At 37.3% G+C, this 23,891-nt stretch overlaps 2 protein-coding genes across 8 annotated transcripts in view; one reads left to right on the top strand and one right to left on the bottom strand.

Moving 5' to 3' along the window:
• LOC110831813 (neurotrimin) overlaps positions 1-23,891 on the top strand; it is a 478,509-nt gene that overhangs the window by 305,855 nt on the left and 148,763 nt on the right. The window lies entirely within an intron of this gene.
• LOC110831809 (sodium-coupled monocarboxylate transporter 1) lies at positions 1,884-22,568 on the bottom strand. Its single transcript, XM_022068225.2, has 13 exons — positions 22,412-22,568; positions 21,718-22,006; positions 20,348-20,507; positions 18,813-18,930; positions 16,500-16,567; positions 14,938-15,092; positions 13,373-13,513; positions 12,564-12,672; positions 5,813-5,922; positions 5,076-5,259; positions 4,903-4,989; positions 4,447-4,613; positions 1,884-3,650 (listed from the first exon to the last, which is right to left on the bottom strand). Exons 2-13 carry the CDS (start codon positions 21,930-21,932, stop codon positions 3,398-3,400), a joined length of 1,767 nt encoding a protein of 588 aa, XP_021923917.2. The 5' UTR covers positions 21,933-22,006; positions 22,412-22,568; the 3' UTR covers positions 1,884-3,397.

The following is a 23,891-nucleotide window of genomic DNA, read 5'->3' as shown; positions in this document are numbered from 1 at the left end:
ATTGGGCAGCTGATGATTTTTTAACCATGTGGAATCAACCGATTAATCTAGTTCAATCTGTAACGACTTTTATTTGCAACGTATCCGACTCGAATCTCGGCCACTTGATTGTCTAATCTACCAGAGGTTTATATATCCCACATGGCGAATATCAAAGCAGTAGATGGTTAGAACTGGGGTGCCATCTGATCGCTTCCAAACCGCAAACTTGGTCTTGATCAAAGAAAACACTCTTGTCCTATGTTTTCTTTTCTGTCCGTCGTACAGAATAAAACAGTTCACTTTCGTTTCCTTTAATACATTTCTCTTTCCACATTACCGTCCACAATCATCCTCTCATCAATAGACAGTAAATATCTTCTTCAATTGAAACAATATAATCAAAGAACGCACAAACCAACATCAATTTTCCAAACACTAAGAAAATATAAAACGCGTTCCCTCAGAACGAAATACTGTGATAAATGAAAATAACTTCGCACACAGGAATGATGGATCACCAGAAAGCGGATAGAAATCAGGTAATATAATTCTATGGTTATAGGCATTAAATTGAGACAAAAGTATTGGTTGCTACGAGAGTGATCTTTGGTAGATACGAAAAGTTAGATGTGAATGAACTATCTAGACAAACCCAACCAAATTAACTGGGAATACGCACGAAAATCTAAATATAGTGGAATTATGTGTTAAACTGTTTCTGTTCAACGTTTTTATTCTGATCAATGGCTTGTCATTTTTGTGACGTATTTGTGTTATGTATGGAAAACTACTGGGTCCAGAGTATCTAAGTTAAGCCTTACTGCTCTCTCTTCCAAAAAAAAAAGAACTATAAATTAACCTAATCCTTTGGGCAAGAATCGATTCCGACTGGTCGCTTCATGGTGGCTCTGAGCCTTGTCATGTGTAGGTAGCTGGCGAGAAATAAATAATGAAACCTATCTGTGCAATACACACCCTGAAAAACCATAACTCGCCCTGTGATTAGTGTCCTGTCTGTTTACCACAGGCGTTACATAACGTTCCACGCGTACGGTTCGATTTTCAACACAGCAGCATATTACATTCGAAGTGTGTTAAAGAAACAACTAATATTATCCACGAACAGATTTTAAATTGAGAAGAATTTGTTTTTAAATGACAAGAATTTGCTAGAATAGATAACAAGTATACGGAATTAAAACAGCGGCTATTTGGAAAATAATTAAAAACGCTTAGTAGGATCTGAGATTTCCACGGCAATGAATACGAAGATGGCTCTCGTCTGGGTTATAGCGCTGTGTGCTCTGATAGACCTTTACCAACATTCCAGAGATCCTTGCTGCCTCCAACATCAAACAAGGTAGCAAAGACCTGTGAAACGTTGACAAACTTCTATCAGACTACACTCTGCTACAATCCAGAATACAGCCGTCTTAAAAGGAGCTTTCCTAGGCCGCCCGAAAAATTATGGACCTTGAGAAGCTGGTCTGTCTGTTCCTCCAGAAATTCTTGTACTTTGTTGAATATATCGAAAATAAAATAGGTCTGTAATTAACAGAATAGGCAACAATAGACTCTCAAAACATGCAGATCTCCGCAAATAAAATCAATGTACACACGAAAACTGAATTGGTTAAGGACATGCTTAAACAACATACTTGTAGAGTAGAAGAAAAATAAAAATTGCAGAATGAGTTTTCAATTATTTAAAATTATATTTATTCAGATACATGAACAGAGATAACTCGCTATGGGCTATGTGACCGGGGTTTGATTCACTACACGCGAGGGCTTCTTGTTTTTTGTCTGAATGCTGAATTGTGATTTGCCATGGCCATGTAAAAAATCCTTAAGTTTTTATTTACAAATTGGCGTGGAACGGGTTAAATAGACATAGCATGTGATTTTATTTCCATCTTTATTACCTTTAATACAGTAAAGCACTTCAAACTGCACGGCTCATTTAAGGACATGAAGTGACTAAAGTTTGCGTTGTATCGATAAATACTACAGAGAAGTTCAACGAAGGAAACCTGACCTCACTAACTTCTGGGACGTAGTTTACACAGTGCGCTTGCCGTCTGTAAACAGAAAATTCCAGAGTGTCAGGACCCCATGGGAACAAGGCTGTAACTACAGATGTATCGCCTGGAGACGTAGTGTCAGACCCACACAGCACACACATGCTGCTCTTTATATACTCCTAGCACGTACACAATGAGAAGCTGAAGTTCACACGTTCACTGCATGTTTGCAGCTTAAAACACACAATTCTGTTTCGTAAGGGTTTTGTTTTTTATTTACAGAATAGCAAAGTACGTGACTTTGCCTGCTTGAAGCCCGCTTATTTTTGTTTTTTTTGTTTTCGTGTTGTATATTAACTAGTACTCGAAAAGTGCAACGTTAAACTTCACACCAAGAAATAAAAAATTATCCGTTGTGGAGTTTTTGATATTTTAACAATTTTTTTTGATGAATCAATTAAGGTAGTACCAGGCACTTCCTCCTTTATCCACTCCGATTTACCGTTTATAACATTGAAACATCTCATTTCAGAGTTAACATAGCGTCATTAAATAAACTCCAGATGTCATAACCAGTGACACTACTTCTTCGGTAAATACGCAGTTTGTGTTTCGGATTGTTTTTTTGCATGATGTGAAACAACAATGTGGGTGAGTAGCAGATAGTTTGACGGCGGCAACTAATTAATAAATGTGCAACTTCCTAATGTAGCAGATCAGTATTATTTAACTTATTTCCCCTCGGACCAAGAATAAATTACTCTTTGGACTCTAAGGCCAAGAAACCCCACCTTACTTTTTAAAACCAATATCAAATTTTCACGGTCTCCAACATTTCTTATTTTGAAGCAATACATTATCATTATATTTGCTCAAATATAAACCTTACTGAAATAAGCAAAATTTAAATATATTTAATTTAATTCTTAATTTTCTCATGCTATAACTTGTATGTGGCATAAACTTCCCCCAAAATACATTTTACGACAGAGTTTTAAAGTCACTGCCATTTCCTAGTTAAAGCAGAAGACAAGATAACCTAATTCGAAGTTAAGAAAATAAATTAGCTTCTAGTAACTATTAAAAATCAACAAATAATTTTGCTTATCTGGTCGCAATGTTCTAGGGCCGCTAGACTCCAGGTAGACTACACTGAAATAGATCATTAATATACCCTAATATTTTGTATGAAATATTTATTGCGTATTTATAATTACAAACATGGCGAGGAGATTATTCATGCATTTTTAACGTATTATTAAATTTAGTCTAGTGGTAATTGTAAACAGATTCTGACCCCTAAATTGTATGATGATTGATTTATATTTCTTACTAGCCTCGTCGTAAACTATGAGGTATTTTACGAAACGTCTGAGTCAAAATTCTGTCAATTAACTTCTTTTCTCGGATGGCATGTTGAGCAACTCTCTCTCATTACGGGTCTTCTTACATCCTTCTTCTTTCAGTTTCGTGACGTATTTCCGTAGAAACGGAGCGAATAGGTTTGGGTTCAAATCTTCTGGATTAGTCGGCTCCGTCAGTAGACTCACGATCATTCCGACTACAATCAGTATGAACGATCCAAGCATCGTGTAGTACATGAATGAAATGCGAAACAGGACGAAAGCTTCTTCTAGTGGAGATCTGTAAGACAGGAACTGTTGTGTGATAACGGACAATTGCAGCTTTTGTTAATGATTTCTATGAAGGAAGTTTAAATGCTTCTTACTATATTACTTGTGTCATCCGTCTTTCTGTGCACGAATTACATAGATTCTGTGTGATTGGACTATTGTAGCTATCTCATATCCTTATTAAGTTCTGACCTGAAGAGGTACATGTAGGCCTACATATATCACTTGAATTTTTGCCTTTTTAGATTAAGCTGTAACTGGATTTTAAAATTTGTTCATATCTTAACACTTTCTAAGGGTATTTAAGGCAACGTATAGGCGTCAAATAGGTTTTTATTAGCCCTGAAGATGGAGGTACTCTTTTCTACGTGGAATCCTTGTATCAATCTATCTACCTAGAGGTCGCGCGAGTAGTCGTGGCACGTAAGTGCGCGATATGTAAGCCGAGAGAAGGGATTTCAGTAGTAGTGGGGGTTGCACAGTCTCAGTTGCGGTGACGCACCGATCTAGACACAGCTAGAGCTACAAATCAACTGAAGCTGACACCCCTCTAGCGCGTGCTTCGGACGAGTCCATCTCATACGTCCTTTGCGCAAGTGCCAGCACTTCTCGCGCTGCTCTACCTACCTACAATTACACATGATTTTCCAGCACAGAATACCAATACAGATAATCCCTTAAGGATTTCGTAACTTTCTTCTTTCATGATTTCTACTAATTATGAATGCATAAAATAAATCACAAAGCTAAATTCCACACATATTTCCAGTTGCAAATTGTATAAACTAAAATAATTTGCTACTTACTCTACGGGATTGGTTGTTATGAGTGTTGTATTGTTGGCGGCTGAACAGCCCTCAACAGACGTAGGGAGTTTCTTATGCGTCATAGTGCCAGTAGCAAGTGCTTTCTGGGCGCCGACAGCGATCCAGGCGAGTATCAGCATACTAACAATTGCTCCTGTCAGTGCTCCCTATCGACAAATATCTTCAAATTATACAACATATATATATATTCTCAGTGAGATTTTCGGTAAAAGTAGGATGTAAAGAAATACCATCAAACGGTATTTTTAGTATTTTTTTAGACAACGGCATTAGGGCTTAGTAGACACGTATTCGGTCCCATAAATTAATTACGGCTTATAATTAAATAAGAAAAAATGTGTTTAAATATCCTCAAAGAAACTAAAATATTTCTAGGTCAAGTCGGAAGAATCAGAGGCGTTGATAAAACAGAGGTAATGAAGGAAAATAACTTACTTTAGAGTTCGCTCTTGGGAAGAAGATGCCAAGAGAGAACAGCCCCAAAAATGCTCCTGATGTTACTCCCCCTGTAGTGTAGGCCAGCTGTGAACACACAAAGAGTTTTCCAATAATTACGCTACGACTGATGTGCGGGGCGAACGGCAATCGTTACGAAGTGCAGCTGTTACCTGTAGAATGCCGCCGAGCTTCTCCACCACGAACACCATGAGTACGCAAATGGCACCAATAATGACGACGACAAATCTTAGGATGTAGCTGGCGCATTTCTCCGTTACTTTATATTTCATGCAGGGACGAATGAAATCTTCGTACATTGTACCTGCCAGAGAATTGAGGGCGCTGGACATGGAACTGTGGACATGCGGAGAAATAATAATAAAATAAGGCGTGATTAAACAGGAAATTCAGTTTACCGTCTCATTTTCATGATAGAAGAGTCCGAAATTTGCCAAGGCTCGTACATGTTGTTATGTATCGTAACACATTTTAGTAACATGGACATTTTTATTTTAAATATTCATAAAAATTTCACTTGAGAATGTTGAAAAGTCGGGATTATAGGTACAATTTAAACTAGAACTTAATTTTACCGACAGAATTTAGTATACTCCACAATACCAAATGTTACCGAAATTCGTATAATCGGATGTGCATCACTCAACCAGGCTGAGAAGCGACCACTGTACTGGCTATCCGGATATTTTTTGTAGATTTCCTCAGTTCAGGCAAATGCAGGCTATAAATTATATCTCAATCTCGCCTTTCCATATACTTTACAGTTAATTAAACGTCTTATCATTCTACATATAAGCTGGTAGCCTGAACTACTCACAGCATCGCGAACCATAAATAAATAAAAATAAATCAATGTCCTTGACTCCTTTACCTCTATCAGATACTGTACCTCAGGGCTGCGCTGAAGACACCCGCCACAAATAGACCTGGGAGGCAAGGTATGATGGCAGCAGTGTCCATTATGTAATATGGCACAAGTTGATCCTGCCCTTGTATCGCCTGACGAGAAACCAAGAAAATTATTAACATTCATCAGCATTTATTGGAATCATAAACTAATGCTCCTTGATTGGTGGAAATATCGTCACGGTTCTTATGGAGTTTAGAGTACCTTGACTACAACATTGGGTTCGCTAATACTTTTTATTTTTTGGGTACACTAAAGCGTCCAGTTGGGGCTCCAATAATTTTGGATAAACGTTTATATAGCAGGATGAAGTAAATAACTCTACAGCAAACATAATGCTACTAGTTTCCATAACAGACGTATTTGTTTGAAAACAATTCCACGAAAACAAAGTGTTGAATAGAATTCTGTTACAATTATGTAGCCTGTTAGAGTAAATAAAGTCACCGACTACGGTTTGAATGACAGGGATTTATTCTCAGCAGGGAACGAATTGTTTAATGTGACTGACCTCCACGTCTGGAACCAAGCGATTTTAATAGGTTATCAAAATACTGGAGAAGGCAGCTAAAATTTACTTATTATTCAGTAGTAATATTTTTCCAAAAAATTAAGTACCCGCAAAATCCCACACCATTCTTGTGGGCAAGCAAAAGGAACGGAGAGATTAGTATGCAAAATGTTTAATTTATATTTTAAAATTAAGAAAGAACGAGATAGGATGAACAGTTTCTCCCTTGCCGAAGGAAACTGAAAAAATCTAGTGACGAGCTGAGTTCCGTGTCCGATCGGTGATTCTACTGCCACCAGATCCCGAAATTCCTGAGACCTACCCGTCATCCTGCCGAAAAGTTTAGCCCACCTTTCCTCCATTGGAATTCAGTAAGATGGTTGTCTGCAACTCCCGTTCACCCACATCCAACCGTTCTTATGATCTGAACGCACCATGCATAATGCGTAGAAAAGGACAGTGGAATGGATATTGCGGGGGCTAAAGTTGAGTTCTATATGATTACTGCAAAGTGTTGTAAACTTAAATGCAAATTTTGTCCTCTTGCAAAGAAAAATTTGAACTTTAAGAAGATAGCCAACGCGCATTTGTTTCCTCCGAGATCCCAAAATAAGCGACTTGTCCTCATTGAGTGTGCTGACATTGTGGCTTCAAGATCAAAATTTCGCATAAAAATGAAACAATGAAGATTTCTGTCATCACCCTGATGACGGAGGCAGTACGACCTCTGATACGTTGGTAAACATCGACCAGACTACACAGCGCAACAACCCAGAAGACACAAATCTTCATACTCATCGCCCTGATGATGGAGGCAGTATGACCTCTGAAACGTTGGTTAACATCGACCAGACTACACAGCGCAACAACCCAGAAGACAGAAATCTTCATACTCATCGCCCTGATGATGGAGGCAGTATGACCTCTGAAACGTTGGTTAACATCTACCAGACTACACAGCGCAACAACCCAGAAGACAGAAATCTTCATACTCATCGCCCTGATGATGGAGGCAGTATGACCTCTGAAACGTTGGTTAACATCTACCAGACTACACAGCGCAACAACCCAGAAGACAGAAATCTTTATACTCATCGCCCTGATGATGGAGGCAGTATGACCTCTGAAACGTTGGTTAACATCTACCAGACTACACAGCACAACAACCCAGAAGACAGAAATCTTCATACTCATCGCCCTGATGATGGAGGCAGTATGACCTCTGAAACGTTGGTTAACATCGACCAGACTACACAGCGCAACAACCCAGAAGACAGAAATCTTCATACTCATCGCCCTGATGATGGAGGCAGTATGACCTCTGAAACGTTGGTTAACATCTACCAGACTACACAGCGCAACAACCCAGAAGACAGAAATCTTCATACTCATCGCCCTGATGATGGAGGCAGTATGACCTCTGAAACGTTGGTTAACATCGACCAGACTACACAGCGCAACAACCCAGAAGACAGAAATCTTCATACTCATCGCCCTGATGATGGAGGCAGTATGACCTCTGAAACGTTGGTTAACATCTACCAGACTACACAGCGCAACAACCCAGAAGACAGAAATCTTCATACTCATCGCCCTGATGATGGAGGCAGTATGACGTCTGAAACGTTGGTTAACATCTACCAGACTACACAGCGCAACAACCCAGAAGACAGAAATCTTCATACTCATCGCCCTGATGATGGAGGCAGTATGACCTCTGAAACGTTGGTTAACATCTACCAGACTACACAGCGCAACAACCCAGAAGACAGAAATCTTCATACTCATCGCCCTGATGATGGAGGCAGTATAACCTCTGAAACGTTGGTTAACATCGACCAGACTACACAGCGCAACAACCCAGAAGACAGAAATCTTCATACTCATCGCCCTGATGATGGAGGCAGTATGACCTCTGAAACGTTGGTTAACATCTACCAGACTACACAGCGCAACAACCCAGAAGACAGAAATCTTCATACTCATCGCCCTGATGATGGAGGCAGTATGACCTCTGAAACGTTGGTTAACATCTACCAGACTACACAGCGCAACAACCCAGAAGACAGAAATCTTCATACTCATCGCCCTGATGATGGAGGCAGTATGACCTCTGAAACGTTGGTTAACATCGACCAGACTACACAGCGCAACAACCCAGAAGACAGAAATCTTCATACTCATCGCCCTGATGATGGAGGCAGTATGACCTCTGAAACGTTGGTTAACATCTACCAGACTACACAGCGCAACAACCCAGAAGACAGAAATCTTCATACTCATCGCCCTGATGACGGAGGCAGTATGACCTCTGAAACGTTGGTAAACATCGACCAGACTACACAGCGCAACAACCCAGAAGACAGAAATCTTCATACTCATCGCCCTGATGACGGAGGCAGTATGACCTCTGAAACGTTGGTAAACATCGACCAGACTACACAGCGCAACAACCCAGAAGACAGAAATCTTCATACTCATCGCCCTGATGACGGAGGCAGTATGACCTCTGAAACGTTGGTTAACATCGACCAGACTACACAGCGCAATAACCCAGAAGACAGAATCTTCATACTTACCGCCCTGATGACGGAGGCAGTATGACCTCTGAAACGTTGGTAAACATCGACCAGACTACACAGCGCAACAACCCAGAAGACAGAAATCTTCATACTCATCGCCCTGATGACGGAGGCAGTATGACCTCTGAAACGTTGGTAAACATCGACCAGACTACACAGCGCAACAACCCAGAAGACAGAAATCATCATACTCATCGCCCTGATGACGGAGGCAGTATGACCTCTGAAACGTTGGTTAACATCGACCAGACTACACAGCGCAACAACCCAGAAGACAGAAATCTTCATACTCATCGCCCTGATGATGGAGGCAGTATGACCTCTGAAACGTTGGTAAACATCGACCAGACTACACAGCGCAACAACCCAGAAGACAGAAATCTTCATACTCATCGCCCTGATGACGGAGGCAGTATGACCTCTGAAACGTTGGTTAACATCGACCAGACTACACAGCGCAACAACCCAGAAGACAGAAATCTTCATACTCATCGCCCTGATGACGGAGGCAGTATGACCTCTGAAACGTTGGTAAACATCGACCAGACTACACAGCGCAACAACCCAGAAGACAGAAATCTTTATACTCATCGCCCTGATGACGGAGGCAGTATGACCTCTGAAACGTTGGTAAACATCGACCAGACTACACAGCGCAACAACCCAGAAGACAGAAATCTTCATACTCATCGCCCTGATGATGGAGGCAGTATGACCTCTGAAACGTTGGTAAACATCGACCAGACTACACAGCGCAACAACCCAGAAGACAGAAATCTTCATACTCATCGCCCTGATGATGGAGGCAGTATGACCTCTGAAACGTTGGTAAACATCGACCAGACTACACAGCGCAACAACCCAGAAGACAGAAATCTTCATACTCATCGCCCTGATGATGGAGGCAGTATGACCTCTGAAACGTTGGTTAACATCGACCAGACTACACAGCGCAACAACCCAGAAGACAGATATCTTCATACTCATCGCCCTGATGACGGAGGCAGTATGACCTCTGAAAAGTTGGTAAACATCTACCATACTACACAGCGCAACAACCCAGAAGACAGAAATCTTCATACTCATCGCCCTGATGATGGAGGCAGTATGACCTCTGAAACGTTGGTAAACATCGACCAGACTACACAGCGCAACAACCCAGAAGACAGAAATCTTCATACTCATCGCCCTGATGATGGAGGCAGTATGACCTCTGAAACGTTGGTAAACATCGACCAGACTACACAGCGCAACAACCCAGAAGACAGAAATCTTCATACTCATCGCCCTGATGATGGAGGCAGTATGACCTCTGAAACGTTGGTTAACATCGACCAGACTACACAGCGCAACAACCCAGAAGACAGAAATCTTCATACTCATCGCCCTGATGATGGAGGCAGTATGACCTCTGAAAAGTTGGTAAACATCTACCATACTACACAGCGCAACAACCCAGAAGACAGAAATCTTCATACTCACCGCTGTGAAAACCTCAAATCTTACAAATGAAACAATGCTGAGCTTTTGGATGTCTCCTGGAACTAAAGTAACTTAACTTTTGGGAAATGTTGGCAAAAGATGGGCGATGTGAAAGGAATAATTACTGAAAATGCATCAAGAAGACTAACCATTGTGCATATTGATTCGATAAATAGTTCACATCCAGATGACCTTCTTATTTACAAAGCTGGCAGAACAAGTGGCGACCTTCATGGAGAAACCGACGTCTGAAAGAGTGATTCATAATTTACCACCTGCTTCAGTGATTGTAACCGGCAATGCCCCATATCACTCTAAGACAGGAAGACAAATTAGCTGTTGTATCGAAATGAGGAAAATTAGGTTTGTGGAAGTGGTTGAAGCCCATAGACCAAAAGATACATTTTTCAGGGTGGACCAGATGTAACAGCATGATCATGAAGTCGTTCGTTTACATCCCAACATTTGAGAATAAAATGCTACCGAACTGGATTGGTCGGAAGTCAAACGCGTCATTCGTGATAACAACATAGCCAGTGGAGATTTCTCTGCAGGCCTTGCAGTTGCTAACAACTGAGGCTATCAGTTCTGTTACACAGTCAGAGTGAAAAGGGTATGTAGGCATATTGCAAAAGCAGAACACGACTGGGGAAAGGACTTCATCATGGGGAAAATTGTCGACAAATACATTATTAGTACAAGAGAGCCAAGTCTCTGAGAGAGTTGCAGCGCTATTAATGATTCGATCAAATTCAATTCTTTACTTACACGTGCTAACTCAACAGTTACAGTAACCAATTACAGAATCAGAACAAAGGAATAAAATTAATACAAGAACAAGAATACAAACATGCATGAATGAACATGAAGAAACGTATTAATTGGCATATTATTCAATCCAATTTTTATATTCAATTCCTTTATAAAGGTGTTTGCCAGCAACACATAGAGCCTTTTAGAGGCAGACACGGGCAGAAATATACTACAGTAAATACTAATGATAATGACATTATTAATATAGGCGATAACAGCGACGAAGAAGAGGAATTTGATAATTTAGAGGGCAATAATACAAAAAAGGAAAGGGGACAAATTTCCAAGCACGCCCGTATCCTCGTAACGGTTTCACGTTAAATGTGGTTACCGCCGAGATTTTCCCACCCCCGCCCAAAATTAAAATTTATATACTTATAGTGGACCCTTACGTCATATTTTTGGAAACAACCATCATGCTACCTGGCCGTTCCGTGCAAAGACCAGGCCGTGCCGAGTGCAACTATCTACAGCACGAGGGAACTCGGCAAGTGATCTGGTCTGTACTGTCTCCTACTTAAGGTGGTGACTGACTTGTAACATTTACTCGTAATGTAACATTCGCAGCGAGCATGTTACATTACACCACAACTGGTGAGGCGCATCGAATGCTCGTTTTGAACGCTCGGCTCGACTGTGCTCGTGTGTTCTCCATTCATTTCGTTCAATATGTCGGACGTGGAGGTTGTGTTATCTTTGTTCCATTTAATACGCTACTGTTATTTAAAGAACTCGCGAATGCTCGTTACGACGCCGCTCGACTGACTGACTTGTAATGTAACACTCAAAAGACCGACAACACGATGGAGCGCCCGCGAGCGTGAGCGGCTCGCATCGAGCGGCTCCGTTCGCTGTCTTCACTTGTGTAATGCTCGATTTGTAACACGTTACATTACAGGCAAATGTTACAAGTCAGTCGCCACCTGAAACCGTACGCCTCCAATGGCTGTGTTCAGTTTTTCCTTTCTTCTTGTTTACGTTGTATTCTTTCCTTGCACATTTGAACTTTTCCTCCTACATTTACGAGAAAGAGCTGTTGCACAATGTGTAATAAAGACAATGTTTTTAAACTTGGAAACTTTTCACTTTTTCTTATCTGTGAGAGCTTTCTTCACATTAACTTTACAAACGCTGAAGTACTTCTGATATTACAGATACTGTTAAACGTAACCAGGAAGGTAACTAGAATTGAGAACTAGGCATTTATGACAATCAAGAGGCAGCTTTAAAAAAATTCACTCTCTTCTTGCATTTCCCAGCGTTTCACGCACAAAAGTGTGAGGAACCTATTTTCTTAATATTTGAGGCAGAAACTTGGTGCATTGTACATTTGCTGAATAGTTACCTTAGCTTTCAGAGGATCGCAATTCTGATAAGTGGCATATATGATGAGACCCGTGTAACAGCTGATAGTTTTAATTATAAATATTCCAACTGAAAAAAAAATTAGTGACCTGAAACAGTGTTAAAAATATTTTATTTAGTCTTCACATTTTATGTTATTAGAACTGTCCCTGGATATTTTACATTGTCTGAAGTAGAGATAATTTTCCAATGTTATAAGTTGTCTCTTTCTTAAAGTAAACAAATAAACGAATATATAGAATATTTACAACATACTTAGACGTAACGTTAAAAAAATGCTTAATAATAAAAGTTGCAGACAGTATAACTACTTTAGGCAAAGGACAATAACTAGGGAACATTCTAACGTAATGACTATACGATGTTGTAAAAGTCCTTTGGAACTGCACCTCAGCATTTTATCTGCTTTGAAAATTTCAATATTATTGTGGTAAAGAAGTAAGCAGTTAGATTTTGAAGTTTAAAAAATTTCAATTTTTTACTGATGGTAATGTATTGTGTCGATTATTAATATTTAAAGACCAACGCCTTTGTATAATCAAATATAATTCTCAATCTGTTTCATTACCACAATGTAAATTAATTATTAATAATATGAGACGTTAAGAGAGCATTCTATTCTTAGGCATTTGTTATTGTGAAGTACATAAATGTACTTAACACCAGTTAAATAAAAAATTATAACCTTTTTAAGAAATGCGTCTAGAAATGAATAAGTGAGTGGGTAATGTTTTACGAGTCTACTCCTTTGTGAAAGTTGTATTCTTACGCTAGAAGCACAGTACATACTTTTTTGCTTCTGTGATACTTGGGAGCGCAAGGAACTTTTGGATCATTCCCTGGTTCACTGCACAGTAGTTCAGCCACGAAAATATGTTGCCGATTATGACGTTCCAAAACGTGGCTCTTACGAAAGGGCTCGGATCCATTCTGCATAGGAAGAAAGTTTAGTTACGGCCTACTACTCAGACAATGTCTAAACCTCAGAGAAGAAACTGCTTATGATTTTTGTTGTATGTTTACTCTGCCCAAACTACTTCATAAATTCTTATAAAAAATATATAATGAAATTCAATTCAATTCATTTATTTAAGTGTTTGCCAACAGCAAGAAGCCAATAGCAGGCAAACACTTATAATACATACAATAATAATAAAATAATAATAAAAATATTACACAAACAGATTAACTAAATTTATACATGTACAGTATTAAATATAACTGCCAAGTACAGGCAAACCCAAAATTCAATTCAATTCAATTCAATTCAATTAATTTATTTACGTGTTTGCCAACAGCAAGAAGCCAATAACATAGAAACAATATTATAGACAAAGAAAAATAAATGAAGAAATATGAATAAAAGCAAATACTCCACTTTGGGAACACTAATATAAATGTAAAAAGTTAAAGAAATACAAAAAACAGATAACGAAGCTAGATCATCTTTGAGACACCTATCTAGATCATTTGCCTTGTTGAGAACGTTCGCTCAAGGGAGACAATGTTTATGCTAAATACGTCCAAAGATTTACATACGTCATTTGCAGCGAGGACACCATAACGATAATAATAATAGTGCCGATAAAACTAATAATCACAACATTGATCTATACGTATTTGGTACGCAGTTTTGTTCTTTAAAATAAAGTGAATTATATCTGAATACAATACTCCTACCTGCCATACGATGTATTTTTAAACAGCGTAATATCAGATTGATCATAATTTTAATGATATTTCGTAAAGTGTTCTTAAAACGGGGATAACAAATTAACTACAAATCTAATATTTAAAATATACCGACAAAAATTTTATAGATAAAATCCAACACAACCTTTATGAAGATATAATAAACCCTTAAAACGTAAACGAATTATGCATTGAAAGTTTATCACGTTTGCTTAATGGGTCTATATTAAGCATCTTGATGCAATTTTAGGTTTTACTTTGAAATTACTATACCATAATTTTACCCGCCGTTTTGTGTTGGTGTGAAACGTGATGTTTGATAATGGGGTGCTGATGAGAATATTTGGAACCGAGGAGGATTAAGTGACACAGGACTGGAAAAAATGCCTAAGGAAGATGTCAATATTTATGAAGGACACGTAGCGCTCATATGGAGGATGAGAAATAAATATATACAATTTTTAATAGCCGGAAAGAAAGAGGCCACTCGGAAGACCTTAGCATAGATAGTAGACCATTTAAACTGAATGTTAAGAAAATAGGTTAGGAGGTATATATTTAATAACCCTCTAATGCAAAGGCTGCTTCAGTGTCCAGCACTTGGCTTAATCTTTATCTGGTTACTGTAGATTATGCTTTATAGTGATTTAATTAAAACTTACTCAAATATCAGTATCCTTCCACCCTCCGAACTCCTTTGCCATACAGTTCCGAGACCACCAACCTTGATCACCCCTATGATAATGATAGCTATGCTTGAGATTATAATGACAGATGACTGTAGGAAGTCGATCCAAATCACAGCTTTCAAACCACCCTGCCAAATAAATTAGATAGTAAGAACGAATAGCAGCCCAAAATGTGATTTATATACAGAGTGGCCATAAAGTCTGGAAACATAGACGATTGTACATAATAAATGGTTTATTGATGTTACATTACAATACGTTATATGTTAAGTGTGTTGTCCCTGATTAGCAATGCATAGTTCAATGCGCTGTGCAAAATCTGTAAAAAAAATATAACATAATATTATCTATGTTTCCAGACTTTATGGGCAGTCTGTAATATGCATGTTATGGTACAAATATAAAATTTATACGTACATGTCCATTCCTTAGATATGAATAAAGTGCAAAGGCTTAATTTTCCTACCTCGAAATTTCGAGGTAAGTTTTGAAGAAGCTGTGCTTTATTAAACATGAACTGTTATTTGTCCAGCATACATTACGCATGTTGAGATGCATAGCAGAATCTAGCACAATGTTTTGTTATTTTCTATATAGTTCTAATTGATATAATAGAGAGGGAGTGGGTACTTTATTATCGTCACAAAGGAAAGAATTTGAAGCATTTCTTTGTATAAATTTATATTACACAAGGTGAATTATTTGTGTGCTGTATGCAGTGTTCTGAACTTCGGTTGCTGTAGGAATAGACATATTATTTGTTAATTGATTATTTTTTGGTTTTTCTTTTGTATCCTTATTTTTGAAAATGAATAGTGGAGACGCTAGTTTGTCATTGCACGTTTGGATGAATGAATTCAGACTATAATTCAATATATTCAATGCAAAAAATTTCAGTCGCAGTGCTGGTTGGTGGGATGCAAGTTACTTGGAACTTTCTACATTTTCAATAATGGCCAGATATAAGCTAATTATATTAACTGTATGATGTAGATTATATTCTTGTTTTGTAATATATTATCTATAAGTTATTAAAACTATGAAATGTAAGAAATTTATCAGAATTATTATTTTAGACATAATTGAACCCATTTACTGTCGTCAGTACAATTTAGCTGAAACAAAGCTCTTAATTTAAATTAGAATATCGCATACGTAATTTTACAGAATGAATAACTCTAGTAGCAAATTCAATCTTATCTGATGTCACTGATATTTGCGTCTATTCAGCAACAATGGAATTATATATTTGCATATTTTCTGCATTCACTGACACTGTTACTTTAAGTTACTAATCTCTACAAGTCGCATTTTTCATGGTGACCCCAGTTTATAAATAAATATGAAATTACTTTATAATGCTGTGAGTATGTTTTGTCAATTAGTAAATCTCTATTTACAGTCTGACAGTTTCTATTTCTCTTCTTATGAAAACCATTATCTTTGCAGGCTTTAAAATGTAAAATGCGTTTTACTATTGTTGTTTTAATTCGATGTTTGACTTTTGTTCATTAACCGGCTTTGTCTAGACTTACCAGCATTGTGTAGAATATACAAATAATGGACACCAGTGGGGTGATCATATGAATACTCAGGCCGCTAACTGGAAAGAAAAAAAAATTAAATTTTCGAAATCTCCCTAAAATTAAAATTTATGCCAAGGAAACGTAAGGAGAACAAACATGACAAATTCGTAGTCTTAAGACATGTCTGTATTTTAATGATTATTATTAATATTTTCTGAAATATGTTTTCTAATTAATGTGTGCCGATGTACTTTATAACAATACAGATTCAGGTTACGTGCATAACTGTTAAACAGTTTGAAGGTATGACATTCCAGTAACGCACATTTTGTTTTCGTCTCCGACCGGGCTTTCCTAAAATATGAACCTTTTATTTTTACTAATTTAATGGATAACCGGTATATGCGCATTTGTATGAAAATGCATTATACTGATCAGGTTATTTTAACTAAAATTAAGAACTTCACGAAAGTCATTGTCGATATCCTATATTAATCGTGGCAGTATTAACGCAAATAAGGAAGGAAACAAGTGACGTCAGATCAAGCAGACTGAAGAAAGAATTGACTGATTAATTGATATTGGCTAACAATTATGAATACCATTTAGATAAGTATTTATAATTGTTATTTACAATAAAATATGAAGCAATGTGAATGTTTATTTTATAAATGCAGTGATTATTAAAACCTTGCGAAGCTACAAGTTTTTTCCAATGCTAAGGGAGACAGCCGACGAGCAATAATGCGTGTTCTGCTGTATGTTCTGTAACCTCGTATCTTTTGAAAACGGCAAGCTTTCATTGTGTTGGTTGGCACAATTCATGAACCGACTATTGTGTGTGCACAAAAGGCGCTTCGATAATGAAACCCTGCCTGTAACTTGCGAGGCAGAAACCGATTTCGATACGTGACAACAGACAAATTGTCCACCTTTTGGATTGGAAGTATTGTATAAAATATTAACAAACACCATGAATAGAAATCTACACTTTTCTCGTTCTGTGCGTTTATTAAACATACGAATATAGATGCATATGATTCAGATATTTTTATTTTTACAAAACTCTGTTGTAGGTTATATTGTGAATTTAATCAGATCTCCATGTATAGTGGGTCCCTGTCATCGCGGCATGGCGCGTCCTGAGGTGGATTGAGGAACAGTCTCCAGTTAAGGAGGATTAGCTGCGAACATATTGAATAAGCAGACACGGACAACCAACGAGGGGTGGTCCTTCAGCTTGGGGGTTCGGCGTAAGGCTAACAACCTTTTACAAACTTTATTGTTACGAAAAAGTTAACCGTGCTTCGGAAGGATGATATTTGGGCCTAAGAGAGATGACGATGGAGTGTGGAGAAAACTGCATAATGATGAGCTTAAAAATCTGTACTCCTCCCCCAAACTTATTAGGGTGATTAAGACGAGAAGAATGGGATGGGCGGGACATGTAGCACGCATTGATGGGACAAGAGGTGTGCACCGGGTATTGGTTGGGAAGCCTGAGGGGAAGAGACCGCTGGGGAGACCTAGACGTAGATGGGAGGATAATCTCAGGCGGGATCTATGTAAGATAGGAGTTGAAGGAGACTGGATTTCGTTGGCCCAGGACAGGGTCCGGTGGAGGGCTTTGGTTAATTCGGTTATGAACCTGCGGGTTCCATAATCGGTTTATTTAGTTTATTTAATCAGATCTGCCTTTATCCTTTATTTACACTTTAAAATTATTTATTACTTAAGTCTTACAACAACTTGTATGAATAAAGTGAATATAATGTGTTCCTATAAAGCGTAAAATTGCAGGTTATTTATATGGTAAAATACATGAATATAATGTCAAATGTATTTCTTATTACACGATTTCCAGACATAAGCGAATATATAAGACTATTTCTGTAAGTTGTCAAGACTTCGAGCAGAACTGCCCATAGTGCCTTGTAGTTTGACTGTTTGTCAGTGTGTATAAATGAAAACATATTCCGTCGTGTTTTCGTGCTTTCACGTAAAAATAATAATTGAATTATTTTTTTTAATCGTAACTCTTGAGAATATGGACATCGAAAAGTAATCATTCTGGGGATTAGGGCGAGCCTACTGCAAATTTGTGAGTTTTGAAGTTAACACGGTGAGTGGGGTTGGTGATGATCTGGGTATTGACGTCTGTAACCTCGTCGGAAGATGCCAGAGATTTTTCAAATTCTGTATCTTCAGAACTATTGTAAATTTGGCTTGATGATAAATGTTGTTCCTGGAGACTACTTGTATAATTATTTTATGGAGATTTCGTGTTGCAGAACGAAACACACTTAATTAAATATTTCTTACCGTAACTGAAGGCCAAAGCAGGTACGTAGATAACTAGTGGAACGTAAAGTAACATTGAGACAGTGAAAAGGACAGATGCCATTACACGGACACTTCTGTTGAAACGTAACTGAAGGTACTGAAATAAAATGCATTAACCATTAATACAAATAAAGTAATGTATTTTTTTATGTGTAAGCTCAAGTTTTCTTTACAGACACTCACGTTAATTAAAAATTCTAATTTTAGTTCTATTTATGTTTAAGAATAATATTATTGAAATGTTTTGCAGATTTACTATCACTGATACAGCATACAATAATTAATTTTTAATCTGGGGCATTGAAACAACAGATTTATGATACTGTAGTCGGTAATAATGAATTAAATATGTTTAACATCTATATCTCTTTTCAATGAGAGAGAAGGTGATCTCTATTTGTTATTTAATGGTTTGATATGTGAAAATCAGTTACAGAAACACCATGCCGATTTGAAATATTTATATGGTATTAATTGTCAAGTAGAATATTTCAGTGCCATAAATTGCAACGCAGTGCTGCCAACTTTGTGATTCGCAAACCTGTAACTGGCAGTGAATTTTCATAGCACCGGTCCCTTGTATATAAATAAAATATAAATAACTGACTACAAATATAATTACTACAAGTATTCATAGAGATTTGTTTTTGTTTCTATATGATGAGAATACAATTTTAAAAGTTGAACATCGACAAGCTAAAGACATGTCAAATTACTGATTGTCAGATAAATGTTTAATATGGGATGTAGAATAAATTAATTCACTTCACTCGTGAATAAAACCTTTACGAAAACACACAGATACTTTGTGCGTTATCTGTGAGGGAAACTCTTTAAGTATGTTCTGAACATTACACGCATTCAATGTAGGGACTATTTGTTACACGTACAATATCCAAAAGACAAGCTCCATTCATGCAGGCTGTATTATGTAAACGTCAATTGTTGCATTAGCAGCTGCAATTCTGTCTTCAAATCGTTGACGTCGGACACCGGAGTTGGTTACATAGTCTACTACATTCTCCATAGGAGAAAATCACAGAGTGTGATACCCGGCCGAGAGATTGGACAAGCAAGGCCGATCCATAGGTTTTGGAAATGCAAAATTCTGATTATGAGATGCACGAAACGTTAAGAATTTCTGTTGCAAATGACGCCCAGTGTGTTTACGTTCTTTCACAAATGGTTTTCAGGGAGTAAATTTTCAAAGATAATTTATATACACTCTGCACAATCATATGTATTAAATTTTTTACAGAAATTGAAAGAGAAAATAATTGCACTTAAAACCTGATCCTCGCATTTCTTTTGCATTGTAACTTGTTTTGATGAGAAATAGTTTTACATTTATTATTTGAAAAGTTCAGGTATTGCAGTATTAATTTCGTTTACTTGAATTTCTGTTCTATTAAGCGGTATTTTTGTGAGGTAATATAATACACTAATTTATGTTTATGTCTGGTATCAACGAATCCTTGTGTGACATATTAGTTGCGTTGACAGTCGTAACTTACTTCGTACGATGACGTTAATTGGAGATTGTAGAAGACGGGGAGATAGATGTAGTTAATAATGACAGCGACAATAATGGAAGACACATTGACCAGCCAATAAAGTGTTCCGTGGTAGTACACTTCAGCTGGAACACCCATCAGTGTGATTCCTGAAAAATGGCTGCAAGGGAACACAATTGCTTTTTGTTTATCCAGTCCAAAGACTTTCTTTTGGGTACGAAATCGGCGTCTAAAAATTCAAAACTCTATGTGATTTGTAACAGGCTATGTTGGCTTACGGGCGAGACGTGCCTCTTTATTTTAATTATGCACATCTGTTTATTTTCACTATCATGTTGATTTTGTTTATTGTCAAAATTTAAGTACTTCATGGTTTATTCGTTATATTACTTATAATTTATTCGCATCTGAAAAGCCTTATTGTTTCATATAATGGGCAAGACATTTCAAAGCTATAGTGTGCTTCGGTCTTACTGAATAGTTTGATGTTGATTGGTTCCAAGAAATAAGAAAGTATTTAAATTTTTCCAGCTTTTGTCATTGCCAATCCTTTCATTTTGATATTTTACGTAATTATGACTAGATTTTAAATTGTTTACATTTAGAATACTTTGTTATAGATGACATCTCAATGATTTATTTATTTTAAAGTTTTATGGGCAAAATAAACTGTAATTGCATCACGGTTACCCGTTATTTGTGTGCCTAGGAGAAAAATAAGATTATTAAGATTTAGCCGGTGTTGGAAATTACTTTAAAATTTTTGAAAATTTGGCAAAAACTTGGAAAAATCTTGCTTCATTCCGTTTCTTTTAGTTTATTTCTATTAGTGCTGTATTTGCTGCCTCCATCATCAGGGGGATTATGATGGAGACGCGACAACACAGAAAACAGCTATCTTCAAACTTACAACCTTGAAAATCTCAAATTCTTCTTAGTGTTGCCTGTTAAAGGCCCTTCGCTATTTCATGGACACTAATAAATTAATTGAATTAATACGGACATGATGCCTAAACTCTGCGATTTTCTATGTGGTAGTATGCATTTTGAAACGAATTCGTACGTTACCACAACCAATTAAAAATACACCCATATTAAACTTAAATAGTAAATATATACTAAGTACATCAAAAACTTTCACTTTTATTAATTTCTCAATTATCACTTACCCGTTTTAGCAATTTCTTTATTTCCCATGTGGTTAGCTTAAACAAAACTGGATTAAGAACCATATAATTAATATCTAAACATCGCCTAGGGCCGAATTTATTCTTTTCGCGAGCGTCTATCCATCATTCACAGGTTCTGAATTATGACTCTCTGCTTACTCGTACTAACGTACTCATTATTTACACAAATCTGAAACTAACCTTGCTACAAGAGACACGGCCACTGGTAGCGTTTTCATGGTTTTCCCCCCGAATAGATAATTTACACGGCTTTCTTGTTTCTTGTCACAAAATCCAAAGTAAACCCCAATAAGGGCCGAAAATCCAAGCATTAATCCAAAGATGGTGAAGTCCATCCAGCCGAAGTAGAGACGCGTCATCTCTCGTACCCCATCTTCTGAGTCTGTGATGTTCATGGCTTCTGGTCGATTTTGATGATTTTATGTTTAGAGGTATGTAATCAGTACTGCCAATTTATTATACTGATCTCCTATGGAACAGAGTATATACAATATTACATGAAAACAGGTTGAAAACGAAATTCTGTAGAGAGACAACTGCCTCTTATGCTGCCAGAATTAAAGACGTAAAGTCATAATTCTAAATACATAATACTATCTCATATCTAATAACCATTTACTGTCTAATAAATACGTTAGACGATTTTATTTGGTTATAAATGTTGTATTCTAGATCTCAGTTATCAGTCGTCAGTAAGGCCATAAGATTACCTCTTAAAGTTCCTTCGCCGTTGAACGTGCATTAGAGTACAAAGTAGTATGGACATTATGGAAGCTTCAAGCACCAGGTCTGATATTATAGAAAATTCAATTCTTTTTAACCGCTCAGATGATCTTAGACCACAGATATAAACAAGCACTGGTAGAATACTTACCCGAATCCACTTTCTTTACTAACACATTTTAATCAGATTGAATACGATTTGTTAAACCAAGAACTGTATTTGACTGTGTAGCCTACTGACTTTAAATACGTTCTTATTCAGCAGATCTTGGGCGCACACAAAATGGCTGAGAAAGGTAATGGATTAAGTAAGTGACACTGAGTTATAGTTTAAAAGAGCCATAGTTATATTTGGAGTAGACAAACAACCTTATCTATCAGTGACATAGTAAACTGCTAGTTCACAAACCATATTCAACCTAAGTGGGGATTGCGAAATTGGAAAGTATGCATGACTTTTAATATTTCATCTTACGAACTAACGCTTTAACTATAGATATAACCAGAGATAAATTACGTTTAATATACAGGACACAAATAATGTATGTAAAAGTAAAGTAAAGTTTGTCCCACTATACGCCATGTAGGCGTTTGGGGTGAGTGGAGGTATAGCTCCTCTCTTCCTTGACCTCGGCACTAGATGGGGGTGAGTGGTCAGCATCACGCCCCGGCCGGCTTTACCCCCGGGAAAGGACCCCGGTACCCATTGTAGAGGAGGCTGGGTGGGCCCCAGAGCCGGTCTGGACGCAGAGGCTAGAGGAAAAATCCTCTGCCCCCGTCGGGGATCGAACCCCGGCCGTCCAGCCCGTAGCTAGTCACTATACTGACTGAGCTATCCCGGCTCATAAATAATGTATGTACTCTTGTTTAAATGTGTATAAGTTATGTACATTAACACTTTGGCGAGGAATTCTTACTGTTTCTTTCTGTCCTTCAAATTAAATGCCTGAATGTGTAATGTCCTGTCACCTTTAAACTTTCTTACAAGTTCGTCTTGCATCATTCATGGGGATATATCCGCTATTAAATGGTGCAGATGACTTGTTAATGCGTCTTTTGGTTAGAAATTAAATAATGACTCTTTTGGATTCAGCTTGTAAGTGCTTATCTGTGTTAACACTTGGAATTCGTTTAATGTAATCGGGAAAACCTTGAATCCTTAAATTTTTTTGGACATATTCTAAATAGAAAATTTTATTTCAACGAGATTTGAGTAACTATGCTTAGGTTTACGTGTAAAGGTGTGTAACGTCAATACCATGCTTTAATTTTTCAGTCTGTGAAAAAATTATTCTAAAATATTTTCTTTTAAGAGTTTTTGCTGTGTACAAAATTTTATTGTAAGAATGTAAATAAATTATACGTAATATTTAAGTAGTTATATATAAAATTAAAATCTGAACACAGTTTGATACTGCATTGTAAATAAACACTAGTTTCCTGCAAATCTTTTCTTTAAAATTAGAAATAGCGTTACTTATTCATGTCATCGGAAACTCTTTTACGTATTTTAAAGAGATAATTATCATAAATAAGTTTTATAGTCTTTGTTACATAATTAATGTATGTGGTTGTAATGAAAAATCAGACGGTATATATATATATAGAATATATTGTCTCTTTACGCTTAC

The sequence above is a fragment of the Zootermopsis nevadensis genome, unplaced genomic scaffold, assembly GCF_977971745.1.
Source record: "Zootermopsis nevadensis isolate Lab colony 2312 unplaced genomic scaffold, Znev_1.0 Znev_ptg000030l, whole genome shotgun sequence".
NCBI lineage: Eukaryota > Metazoa > Arthropoda > Insecta > Blattodea > Termopsidae > Zootermopsis > Zootermopsis nevadensis.
This window is presented reverse-complemented; position numbering and strand designations above follow the sequence as displayed.